This window comes from Phyllobates terribilis, unplaced genomic scaffold, assembly GCF_046119375.1.
Source record: "Phyllobates terribilis strain yellow unplaced genomic scaffold, ASM4611937v1 Scaffold_13__5_contigs__length_258822181, whole genome shotgun sequence".
Taxonomy (NCBI): Eukaryota; Metazoa; Chordata; class Amphibia; order Anura; family Dendrobatidae; genus Phyllobates; species Phyllobates terribilis.
Window position 1 is genome coordinate 76,855,516 of NW_027362773.1, and position 13,399 is coordinate 76,868,914.

Sequence of the window (13,399 nt, forward strand, 5' to 3'; positions counted from 1 at the left end):
TATATATTTGCGTTTCTTCGGATACTTTGTTATACCATGCCTGATGAAGAGACCTAAGAGGTCTCGAAAGCTCACTTTGCAACATCATTTATTATTGTTAGTCGTTAAAATGTATCATAACTACAAGATTATTATTTTGTTTCTCCCACTGAGAACAATCAATCTTTTTTCAACTGGCTCACACGGTATGAAATCTTTTTTCTTTTATATGCACAATGTCACATTTTGCAGCTCTGTATAAAGAACACATCCATCATCGACTTTTTCCCCCGGTGAATATCAATGGAAGACGCGGCTCTTTGTAAGTGTAAGAAGCTTTGCACTTCCTGTCCCACTGACTCAGGAAGCAAAACACAGCAGCGTGGATAGTGAAAGCAGGAAGCTTTGAGCAGAGCGAGGCCTGAACCAGGAAAATCCTCATTGTTCTGCACAGGAGGGGGATCGACTGCAGCAGCCTGGACACAAGAATCCAAACAGGAAAGGTGAAGCAGGAGCAAAAAGAGTGTGTGCATCTACCAAGGTTTGCAGAACTCACAGGCGTGCAAGGAAAAAAGTGCAAAGTGCAAGAGCAATACAACCTCTAGGAATCCAGAGAGACGGATCAAGATTTCCATAAACTGACCGTTAACCTCCGTTTAGAAGATAAATCCCACCATGGCCAGCGCAGCAGACGAAACCTCACACCTCCCTTACGATGGCACTTGCGACGCCTGTGAGCCCGACGAGGCCAAGGAAGCTCTGGTCATCTGCGACGACTGTCATTTTTCCTTTTGTGATTTGCATGCTTCCGAGCACAAGGAAAAATACGCAACCCACAAGGTCAGGGATTTCGAAGAGCCGTCTCCAGAAGAGACGACCCCAGTAGAGGAGCCGGAGACTAAAACGAAGCAAAGCGGTACGTCCGAGAAGAAGACCTGTCCCATACACAAGCAAGAGCTCAGCCTGTACTGCAAGGAGGACTCCAAGATCATCTGTGTGTTATGTGCCGTAGCTGGAGACCACCGCCAACATGAGCTCATCACCCTCAATGAGGCCTACCTGCAAATGAAGGTACCGGGGCGCACTGGGGTTGGGGTCTTATACGATGGGACCATGGAGTCTTTAAAAGATTTCAAGCTCCTTTCATCACCTGCATTTTTCACATCGATTTTCTTTTTTTGTGCATGCATTGATGTATTTTGGGCAAAATTCTTCAAAATGGCACACGTAGTTCATGACTTTTGCTCAAAATGCTATTTATTTTTCTCTTTAACCTTTTCAGCGTAAAAAAGTTGGATGTTTCTCTAAAATGTCAGAAAGTTTTCTCAAAAAAACCCCAACAAATATTTAAAGGGATCCTGTGATGTAAAATAACACTATTAACCTGCAGATAATGGGTTAATATGCAGATTAATAGTGTTCTGACACCGTGTGGCTCTGGCACTGAGAGCCCCAATGCCAGGAGGAAATTAACTTTATTCCCCCCGGCAGCATTCGGCTTCCAGTCACGGGGTCGGCGCCGGTTCTGTCACCGCTCTGTGTATACAGAGCAATGGCTGTAACTGCGACCCGGGCACTGACTGACAGCAGCTCAGCATTAGGACAGACTGTCAGTCAGTACCCGGGGCGCGGTTACAGCCATTGATCTCTATATACTGAGCCGTGACTGAAACCACATCGGCATCAACCCCATGACTGGAAGCCAAACACTGCCGGGGAGGATAAAATTAATTTCTTCTCGGCAGTGGGGCTCTCAGTGCCGGCACCGCATGGTGTCTGTGCGCTAGTAACCTACAGATTAACCCCATAGCTGCAGGTTAATAGAGTTATTTTACATGACAGGTTCCCTTTAAGGAGTCATAATTACTGAATCAGCCTAAAACATATGGAAACCTCAGTGATTTCCCAAAATAACGGACATAAAAAACAGGCGAATACATATAAAATAGACTTTAAAAAAGGCAAAAATTAAAACAACAATAAGGCGCAAAGGAAAAGAGCCAAAAACAAAAAATGCGCAAATGCAATAATGAATTCAAGCATTACAGTGCATTGCCCCCTCCATTGCAGGTGACATCCCCACTAGTGTCCAGTAGCTCATCTCATACAGCCGTCCCTACGGGACAACCCAAGTCTGCAGGCTCTCATAGGGCACAGGCATGCCACAGAGCAGGAACTGAGTGGAAAACCGCTACATGGGTGCTGGGTCGGGGCATGTTCACATGGAGTTTTTTTATAGTGGATTTTCCTTACTGAAAAATCCACATAAAAATGATTAAAAAAAAACCTTTTTTTGCTCTTTTTTTATGCGTTTTTGTCTATAGGGCGTTTTTCTGCTTCAGTTGATTCAAATGTCAAATTTGGATCTTTTTTTCAAGAAGGGTAAGTTCAAACTTGAGTTTTTAATGTGCATTTTGGACCTGATTCTGCTCCAATATCTACATGGAAAAACGTCTTCAAATACTCTTTAAAGGGAACCTGACAACTTGCGGCAGCGTGTATTAGACAGTGGCTGTATGATTTCAGCAATGTATGTTTGACTCTGAAACGCAGAGAAAAACATACTTTAAAAGCCACTGGAGAGCGAGCCACACGGGAGACTAGTTGGAAAGGTGGGTCCATGGCGGCTTCTCCCCACCCGCTCCACTGGGATGACATGTTTCTCCTTGCCCGCTCCCCCTGGGGTGACTGGTCTCTCTCCCCCTGCTTGTGTAAATAGGGAAAGACCTGTCACTTCAGGGGAGCTGGTGGGAAGCAGCCGCCGGGAACCCGCCTCTACGGCTAGTCTCCTGTGTGACTTGTTCCCCGGCGGCTTTTAAAGTGCCGCAGCATTTCAGAGTCAAACATGCATGGCTGAAACCATATTGGATCGGGCAGCATGTCTTGGTTGTCAGGTTCCCTTTAAGTAAGTTGCCTATTGACTTCCATGGGAAAACCCACCTATAGTGCACACGGTGCAGCTTTTTGCTCGCTTGCTAAAAGAAGTAACGTTTTTTCTGCTTGAAATAACATTTCAAATTTGACTACTGAAATAATCGACACAAAAAAAAAACGCCCTATGCAAAAAAAAAAACAGCATAAAAAAGCATCAAAAGGTTCTTTTTTAGCCATAGATTTTTCATCCCAAAATATCTACATCAAAAACTCTTTGTGGACATATTACAAGGCTTCCATCAGAGCTATAGTATGTTCGCCTGGAAGTTTTTAATGTGGATTTTGAAGCAGATCCGTTAAACAATCCACATACAAAACATACCTCATAAATTGACATGTTTTTTATTTTTTTCTTTTCCATGCTGAAAAAAACTGCATGATTCATAAAACTCACCTATAGTGCACATGGTGCTTTTTTTTTTTTTTTCATGTCTTTTTTTTATTTCCATGTGGAAAAAGAAACATGTCAATTCTTGAGGAGTTTCTATTTGAAAAACGTTTGAAATTTGACTACTGAAACAGAAATGCCGCAAACATGGAAAACTTGTCAAAAAACACAAAATCTTTTTTTACTTGGATTGAAAAAGCTCATTGTATTGTCCTCTCCCACCCATAGCGGTCAACTGTCCCAAATTTGCTTGGATTGCCCTAATTTTTTTTATACAATCCCAGCAAAATTGTGGCTATTCCAGGCTGAAAACACGTGGACTCATTTTGGGGGGGATTATTCCCAGGTGGGCTGGAGGCATTTCCAGGTGGACAGGGGGTGGGAGTTGCATTACCAGGCATGACACCAAGGTAAAGTCAATTCCTGGAAAACCCCTTTAATGTGTCCATTACTAACAATTCTATGTCTTATCGTTCCCTATTATAACCGCTGGGAAAGAACTGTCGTCCCAAATAACAATAGGCCTCATTCACAGTCACTCAGGCCTCGTTACCCATAGCAACCAATAAGAAACCTGCTTACATTTCTCAAACTGCTGTGGAAAAATGAAAGCTGCGCTGTGATTGGTTGCCATGAGCAATAGGGCCTGTTTTTACTATGAGATGAGTTTTAATGGTAACCCCCTGAAATGGCCCGTACGCCCAATTTAAGGTGTGGTTTTACTAAATCTCACGCTTTGTTTTGTTAGATTCCTGGGATTATCCTGGCAAAATCAGGACTGTTTGCAAATATGGGTTATGTTTGGAGTTGTAGTGCTCCAAATACAGATAATAGGATAAGTTAAGGGTGCATTTCCACGGCATGAATACGCAAATGTGGCTCTGCGTGTGTTTTTTTTTTTTTTATTATATATGTATACTGGTATCGCAGGATATAAGCAATCAGACGAGAGGACTAAAAGATAAAAAGTAAAAAAAAATGTTTTGTAAATCTAACAAAAATTTAAAAAAAAAATATAGAAAAATACAAATCATCCTCCCCCTATTCCCTCATTAAAAATAAAGAAATTTGACAAATAATAAAAAAAAACTATATCTGGTATCAAAACATAACATTTATCAATCCGTACAGTAAACACCGTAAAGAAAAAAGAAAAGCTCGAAAAGCCAGAATTGCAATTTTTCAGGGAAAAACACTTTCTTAAAATAGTACAATAAGAAGTGATCAAAACTTGATATCTACCCCAAAATGGTATCAATAAAACCATAAGCCCGCTACGCAAAAAACAAACCCCCACACAACAATATCCATGGAAAAATAAAAATTTAACTGGTCTTGGAAAAGGATAACAAAATTGTAATTGTTGTTCCATTTTTTAGTACATTATATGAATTATTATTATTTATTATTATAGCGACATTTATTCCATGGCGCTTTACATGTGAAAAAGGGGTATACATGGCAAAAACAATTACAGCAATCTTGAACAATACAAGTCAGTGACTGGTACAGGGGGAGAGAGGACCCTGCCCGCGAGGGCTCACAGTGTACAAGGAATGGGTGAGGATACAGTAGGTGAGGGTAGAGCTGGTCGTGCAGCGGTATGGTGGAGCGGTGGTTACTGCAGGTTGTAGGCTTGTCGGAAGAGGTGGGTCTTCAGGTTCCTTTTGAAGGTTTCCACGGTAGGCGAGAGTCTGATATGTTGGGGTACAGAGTTCCAGAATAGGGGGGGATGCACGGGAGAAGTCTTGTATGCGATTGTGGGAAGAGGAGATAAGAGGGGAGTAGAGCAGGAGATCTTGAGAGGATCGGGGGTTGTGTATAGGTATGTACTGGGAGACTAGGTCACAGATATATGGAGGAGACAGGTTGTGGATGGCTTTGCATGGCATGGTTAGGGTTTTGAACTGGAGTCTCTGGGCAATGGGGAGCCAGTGCAGGGATTGACAGAGGGGGGTAGTCGAAGTAGTAGTATCGAAGGTGGGGGACAGGTGGATTAGTCGGGCAGCAGAGTTTAGGATAGATTGGAGGGGTGCGAGAGTGTTAGAAGGGAGGCCACAGAGCAGAAAGTTGCAGTAGTCGAGGCGGGAGATGATGAGGGCGTGCACTGGTGTTTTTGCAGATACTTGGTTAAGGAATATACGGAACCGGGAAATATTTTTGCGTTGAAGTCGGCAGGAGGTAGAAAGGGCTTATGACGCGCCCCCTGGGCCGTGGGGTACTCGGCAGCCGGGCCTCTGGTTGCTAGGGGATATTACGGTAGCTTGCCCGGTCCGTGACCCAGGGTGGTCAGTCAAAAGGGGGGTATTTATAAGGGTTGTAAGTGTTCGTGACGCCACCTGTGGAATGCGGCTAAGGGGTGCCGCCGCTGCGGAGCAGTCCTCTGGAGCTGGTGTTACGGCAGCAGGGATGGTGTGGCTCTCCACAGGTAGAGCTAGCTCCAGGGCAGCGTGGGGTGTAATGGATGGTGGTGCAGGGGAGAGACGGCAGGACGGTCCCGGAGGAAAGACGGACACTCACACGGGGGTAAACTTCAGTACCTTTACTGGTGATGTTGCAGGCACGGTCCAGGGTACTCCGGGCGAAGGGCGCACTTCCGGACTCTCCCCAGTGAGCGGGTATAGGGCCTCCTGATCCGTGGCTTTACTCACTAAGCTTCTGACCTGCCTGGAACTAGGCCTAGCTTGGTTACAGTCTCTCTTTGCACCTGCTTACCTGGTGGTAGGGCCTTCTTTTGGAGATCACTCTCCCTGTACGCTGGGGCCTCCGTGACTCCTAGCCCTGGTACTGTAGTCAGCGTTAGGTAAACCTGGGACCTGTAGTCCTCCAGGGGTTCTGGTGGTTCCTACTGGGTATAAATGACCCTGTAGGCGCGGACCCGGTGTCCGCTATATATCTCGGGGTGAGCCTGGTATGCTACTCTGCCCCCTCGCTACTTCTTCCTTCTCCTCTCGCCTTTGGCCACACTCAAGGCCCTCACTAGGCCTTCACACGTGCTGTAGGCCTTGGCTCGCCTAAGCACAGCAGCCAGCGCACTGCTCTCTGAGCGTCAGCACGCTCTCTGCTCAACTCTGAGCTCTGTCCCTCTCTGTGTCTGAGAGACTAACTAACTGAGCTACCTGGCTCCACCCTCCCTATATATATATCCCTAACGGGCTCCCTCTGCTGGTCTGAGGTGGTACGGTGGAGGTGTGTGAATGTGTGAGGGCCTCTTGTGGAGAAGTCCATCCATGCACCCTTCTGGGTTCTGTGGCACCAATGCGCAGCAGGGTGCCACACTTAGATCCGAGGTTTGAAGGAGAGATCAGAGTCCAGGGTTATCCCGAGGCAGCGAGCTTGCGGGGCTGGGGAGAGTGGTCAGCCATTGACTATGATGGGTAGGTCAGGTGGGGTGGGGTTGAGTGAGATGGTGGAAAGATGATGAATTTGGTTTCGTCCATGTTAAGTTTTAGAAACCTAGCAGAGAAGAAGGATGAGATAGCGGACAGACATTGTTGGATTCTGGTTAGTAGGGAGGAGGTATCAGATCCAGAGAGGGGTAGATCTGTGAGTCATCAGCATAGAGGTGATACTGAAAGTCATGAGACTCTATGAGCTGTCCCAGACTGAAGGCGTAGATGGAGAAGAGCAGGGGTCTTAGGACTGAACCTTGGGGGACACCGACAGATGGGGTACGAGATGAGGAAGTGGAGTGTGAGTGGGAGACGCTAATGTCCAGTCTGTTAGGTAACTGAACGGTATCCTTCTAAACTACAACTTGTGCCGCACACGGCTATGTTGATTGACAGAAAAATAAAAAAAAAGTTACCAAGAAGGGAAGGAAAAAAAACCCCCAAAGCTTAAAAATGAAAAATTGCCTTGGCGTTAAGGGGTTAAAATAGCGGCATTGTAGATGGGATTTTACTAAACCCGGAAATCTCGGCCGAAATGGCGATGTGTTGCAGAAGGTCCAAAGCGTGTGGGAATGTAATGTACCTTTTAAGATTATGTCTGGTGTCTGAGACATGAAGTATCAAAGCAAGGGTTAACAATACCCAGCATTACAAGCTGTAAGAGCATGTTAGGAGTTGTAGTTTCACAACAGCTAGAGTGCCCTGGGACAGAACATATCGTTTAATGGTCATGCCCAGTGATCAGGGTATGTTGGGAGTAGTAGTGTTTAGTGCTTTTACAGAATGACACAATTTTGACATGTAATTTAAACTCTCATTGATTTTTCTGTTCCGCATATAATGAATACAGATTTTTGTCTGCCTTTTTTTGGCTTATAAAGCCCAACCACACGCGTTTCAGGCCGTTAATTGAGCTCAGGTAATGACAGTGTGACTGGCGCAGCTTTCATCTTCCCCGCTGGCTCAGCATGAATGTCATACCCCGACGCTAGCTATGTGCCACATTATAAAACCGCACAACTGGGCTTTGAAAAAGACTTAATGGGACGTATAGACGTGTTCTCGCTTTGAGCGTATTCTAGAAAAATCATAATGGGGGTCGTGTAAATTATTTACTGATATCTAACGAGAGAAGCAATAGACAGTAATGTAACTGGAAAAAAAGATGGGATGTGGACCGGAACAAGAATGTGATATTTGCAATATAATGGGAAGTGTTCAAGATCTCTGCTTGCTTTCATCCAATAGGAACTTTCATTGTTTGCTTCCAGTTTATAAAAATATGTCCTGGTTATTCGACGGACAAAGATGCAAGACTGAAGCCCGACATGGCGGATATTTCCAACAGAGCTTTTGCTATAAATCTGGAAACATTGTTGCAGCAATATCTGTATGTGTTAGGTCTTATTCAGACATCCTTTGTTTTCACATACGTGTTTTATCTATATTTATCAGTGAATTAACTTGTACCCATTAGGCTATGTTCACACCAGCCGCTTTTTAATCGTTTTTTTTTATGCGTTTTTATATGCAAATTTTCAACTGTGTTTTACAGAACCAGCAAAGTCTATAAGATTTCAGAAATCTCATGCACACACATTGGTTTTTGTGTCATCAGTATTTTGTGCTTTTGCATGTTTTTTTGCACAATAGAGCATGTCACTTCTTTCAGCGTTTTTTCTGCGTTTTTCACCCATTGAAAGTAACGGGAGGTGGAAAAAACTTCTAGTGTGTGAACATAGCTATCAAGTTTCGCTGCGTTTTTAGTGAAAAAAAAAGTACAGCAGTATGTGAAACTCATTTATTTTTGTGATTTTACCATCTTGTCTTTGTCACCTGAGATGGCAGTTTGGATTAGGAGAGTTTAAATTAGTGATGTGTACAATGTAAACATTGGCTCACCTAGGTGTGAGATTGAACAATACCTGTGGCCCACGGAGGTGTGAAATTGAACAATCTCTGAGCAACTCAATGGCAGACCATAGTGTGAAAATAAATGGTGTCCTACAAGCTCAATGCACTGCCAGTGTCTTAGAAAAACTGTTCCTGAACAGTTCATCTCCCCCCCACTGTTACATTTGTAATTATGGTTAATATGGTTTCACATATGTCTTGCATTGGTGACCTGTGTTCATGCTTCTGTGGTGGAAGCAAAGCTGAACTTTGGGATCCTGAAAAACGCACCAAAACCTGCTTTTTTGACGCAGCTTCTTTCCTGCCAAGATATCAGGTTTTGCTGCAGGTCGATAGTCTCAGAAAAAAAAAATTAGACATTTTTGATTTAGTACCGGATCCCCGCCCGCTTCCCTGGAGTGACAGGTCTCACCCTTTGTGCGTTTATAGGGAGAGACCTGTCAATCATTGGCAACAGGCGGGGAGAAGCCTGTCCTACTAGTGTCCCATGCTGCTCGTTCCCATTTTTCTCAGAAGCGCCGCAGCGTTTTAGAGTCAAACATACATGGCTGAAACAATGCAGCCAATGTCTGATATGTACTCCCGTGTCCGGCCATCGGGCAGCACGAATCAGCTGTCAGATTCCCTTCAAGTGTGGAAAAAAACACAACAAAAATGGAATAAACTTAGGAGCTTTCTATTATGTATTTTTGGGGGAGACCCGCAGAGCAAAAAAAATGCCAGGTCTCTGCACATGGTTGTAAAGACAAAGTGGAAATTTTTTTTTGTGTTTTCTTTATTTCCTACAGACTTTTCTATTGGGAATTTGGGGGAGGGGGAACAAAAAAAAACCCACTAAATACATAAAAAAAGGGAAAAGTATTTTTTTTAGATAATAATAATAATAAACACAATAAATAGAGCAGATTGCTATTATGTATTATGGCTTGGATACATGAGCTGGACCTTCTGGAATTTTGGGAAACAATACAAATAATTTCACTCTCCATTCTAAAGAGCGCCACTCTTCTTTTTAGGCCATGTTCGGTAATGCCGCCCTGAATGAATGGGTTTCAACTGTAATACCAGACACGGCCCATGCACAAGAGCAAAGAAAAAATGTACCTATTTTTATAATCTCATGCGTCCTCCTTAATGACGACCTATTACTTTCCATAAATATATAATTTTTATTATTTTGGTGTAAACGCCGTTGTTCCCCTGAATTAGGCAATTGTTTTCCTTATGTTTCTGCGCCTCTCCGTTCCTGAGACGTTGCATCCTCTTAACTGAATGTACAACTAGTCCTTAAAAAAAAAAAAGTGGGTGTAGTCACCCAGTTTCCTCATGGGTGTCTTTTTGAAGACCACGCCCAGTTGGCTATCAAAAGTAGGTTTATATACACGGAAGAGGAGGCCATATCTCAGGACTGGAGAGGCGCAGGAAAAAAAAAAAAAAGACGCCGGATTCAGGAGAACAGCGGCATTCACACCAGGTAGAAAAAGTTATTTATGACAAGAGACAGTTTCTTTTTACATTACAACCTTAAATCACTGCAGGTCCGGGTCAGATTTTGGAGCATCTTTTACTTTCTCGCTCTGCCCACTGAATGATAAATGTATAGACTTTGAACTACGGTATGTTTAATTTCTCCAGGCGTGATAAATGCTTGCGGTAAGGATCATTCTTGGCAGATATAGGGCAGATGATATGCCATGGGTGCAGGGAAGGCAGATAAGAGAGACTTGTCGGAGGAAAGAATGTCTGGATTGTGAACAATTTCGATAATTTGTAAATGTTTCTTGGGGGAAGTGTTCTGCAATCTGTGACGTTACTTTGTATTTTAAAATGTCTTTCAAAAACTTATTTATACATAAAACTTTTCAAATCCCTCATCATAAAAAAAGTGCGCAGAGTGTCCAATAAACTGTGTGAGAAGAGTGCCGCCATCATTGACAGCAGAAGCAGAATGCTCCCAATTATCATTACTGTTAGCAGAGCGCCCCCTACTCCCTCATATAGTACCCGCTGAGTGTACTAAAATATATATATAGCAATTGGCGCATTATCCAAGTTGCCCTTACCGTAGCTTGTCTTGTTGTCTACAACATTTCTGTAGTGCATTGGCATTTCTGTATTGGTGGCAGATCTACATGACTAAATAGTGTCAGTCTGCAGCCACCACTAGGGGGAGCTCATTGCATATGTATGTATACAGCTCATACTAAAGGGGTTATCCAACTTCCAAAAAATGTTAAAATTGCTGTAAAGATTACAAAACAAAAAAAAAGGAACAGTACTCCACTATTATTTAACCCAGCGATTCAGTGCTGGATGTCACCATTACAACAAGTCCGTCCATGATATTTCTTCCTCCAAAATCTTCCCCCATTACCTGTGAGTGATATTACTGAGAAGTGGAAGGAACTGCGGAAACTTAGCCACGAAGTGGAGACCCCGTAATGTTACAGAGCAGGGGGCCGAGTGCTGAGGAGCAGAGGGCAGAAAAGTCCCCACCGCTCTGGTGACCCCATAACTGCAGAGTCCAGACCTCCTCTGGTATCAGCTCAAACACTGCGCCCCACCAGGAGCTACATGGCCGAGCAGCTGCATGCAGCCGTACATCACCAAGCACAATGCCGAGCGTTGGATGGAGTGGTCTAAAGCTGCCACAACTGGACTCTGGGGGAGACGTGTTGTGTGCAGTGACGGAACGCACTTTCAGCTTTGTGGGAACAGTTTGGGGGAGGCCCTTTATTAGGCAGAGTCCAATCTGAACTGGTGTGGGGTATAGAAACCAATACAGTCCACAGATTAGCTATTTCTTTGTCCTAGTGTAAGGTGATTTATAACCTCCTTCATCCTCTTTCTTGTAGAATAGAAAACCCGCTGACCTGAAGCTGGCCATGGGCGAAATGGTGGTGAAGTTAAAGGAGAAATGCGCCAACTCCAAAGTAAGTGCGCGTGAGTGTACGTGTCGTGCCCTCTGTTCCCGTCTCCCCTGCTGCTTCCTCTGTCCTCTGCTTTCTCTCGCTCGCTTTCTTGCTTTCCATGCCGCCTGGAAACGGTTATGAAACACTTAACTTTGGGTTTGGATACCATTCAAGTAGTGTCATCTTCTGTATAATTAATGGGCTCGTTGTGGCATATGTAATCAGTCGCTAAGGAACACAACAACCATTTCCTCCCGCTGCCTTAGACAATTGACATGGCTCAGCTATACAAAAATGTCATCCGAACCCATAAAATCACATGCACTAATTAATTCGCAACCTCAGACTCGTTGCGACGCAGTTCGGAGAACAGATTTAAAGGCTTCTATCTTCAGGAGCGCACCGCTTCTTGGCCTCCGGGCTTCCTGCTTGCTTGACAGGCGGCGTTGTGTTCCTGATGATTGACAGTTTGGACCATAGTTACATAGTTACATAGTTTATAAGGCCGAAAAAAGACAAGCGTCCATCCAGTTCAGCCTATTTCTTGTGCACTGCAGCTATTCCGCAGCATTGATCCAGGGAAAGGCAACAAAAAAACATGCGGCACAGGCCAATTTACATCATTGAGGAAAAATTCACTTCCCGACACCAATCTGGCAGTCAGATTAAATCCCTGGATTAATTAACCAAGCATAAGATGTAATTTTATTGTTCTCAAGAAAGGCGTCCAGGCCTCTCTTGAACTCTTTAAGTGAGTTAGACATCACCACTTCCTCTCCCAGAGAGTTCCAGAGTCTCACGGCTCTGACCGTAAAGAATCCCCTTCTATGATGGTGCATGAACCTCCTTTCCTCCAGACGCATAGTGTGCCCCCTCGTCTTTGTCACCATCCTTGGTATAAACAGGTCATGGGAGAGATCTCTGTACTGCCCCCTGATGTATTTATACATGTTTATGAGGTCTCCCCTAAGCATTCTCTTTTCCAATGTAAATAGGCCTAATTTTGACAACCTCTCTGGGTATTCTAGTCCCTCCATTCCCTTTATTACCTTAGTCGCCCTCCTTTGTACCCTCTCTAGCTCCAATATGTCTTTCCTGAGCACAGGAGCCCAGAACTGTGCACAATATTCTAAGTGCGGCCTTACCAGCGCTTTATACAGAGGAAGAACAATGTTCTCATCATATGCCCCTATTCCTCTTCTGATGCATGCCATGACTCTATTTGCCTTCGCAGCTGCTGCCTGACACTGGGCACTCCAATTTAATTTGCTATTAACCAAGACGCCCAGGTCCTTCTCCATGTCAGATTTCCCCAACGGTTTCCCATTTAATATGTGTGGGTGACTGCTGTTTTTCTTTCCCATGTGCATGACCTTACATTTATCGGCATTGAACCCCATTTGCCATTTTTTGGCCAAACTCCCCAATTTATCTAAATCCTCCTGTAGCTGTGCCCTATCCTCATCTGTATTAACTACTTTACAAAGTTTAGTATCATCTGCAAATATTGCTATTTTACTATGCAACCCTTCCACTAGATCATTAATAAATATATTAAATAATATAGGGCCCAAGACAGACCCTTGAGGCACCCCGCTAGTAACCCTGACACCCCCTGAGCTTACTCCATTGATAACCACCCTCTGCTTTCTATCACTCAGCCAGCTATTTACCCACTTGCACACATTATCCCCCAGACCAAGCATTCTCATTTTATATACCAACCTTTTGTGTGGCACGGTATCAAACGCTTTGGAGAAGTCCAGGTATACAACATCCACTGACTCTCCCCGGTCCAGCTGTGAGCTCACCTCCTCGTAGAAGGCCATCAGGTTTGTTTGGCAGGAGCGATCCCTCATGAATCCATGTTGATATGGAGT

At 44.2% G+C, this 13,399-nt stretch overlaps 1 protein-coding gene across 2 annotated transcripts in view; it reads left to right on the plus strand.

Annotated features, from left to right (window-relative positions):
* The first annotated feature begins 325 nt into the window (after positions 1–325).
* Positions 326–13,399, plus strand: part of TRIM44 (tripartite motif containing 44) — a 90,290-nt gene continuing 77,216 nt past the window's right edge. For both annotated transcript variants that reach the window (XM_073658138.1, XM_073658139.1), the window contains exons 1-2: positions 326–1,050; positions 11,463–11,540. In XM_073658138.1, the coding sequence (XP_073514239.1) occupies positions 655–1,050; positions 11,463–11,540 (474 nt within the window). In that variant the 5' untranslated portion in view covers positions 326–654. The remainder of the gene's footprint in view (positions 1,051–11,462; positions 11,541–13,399) is intronic.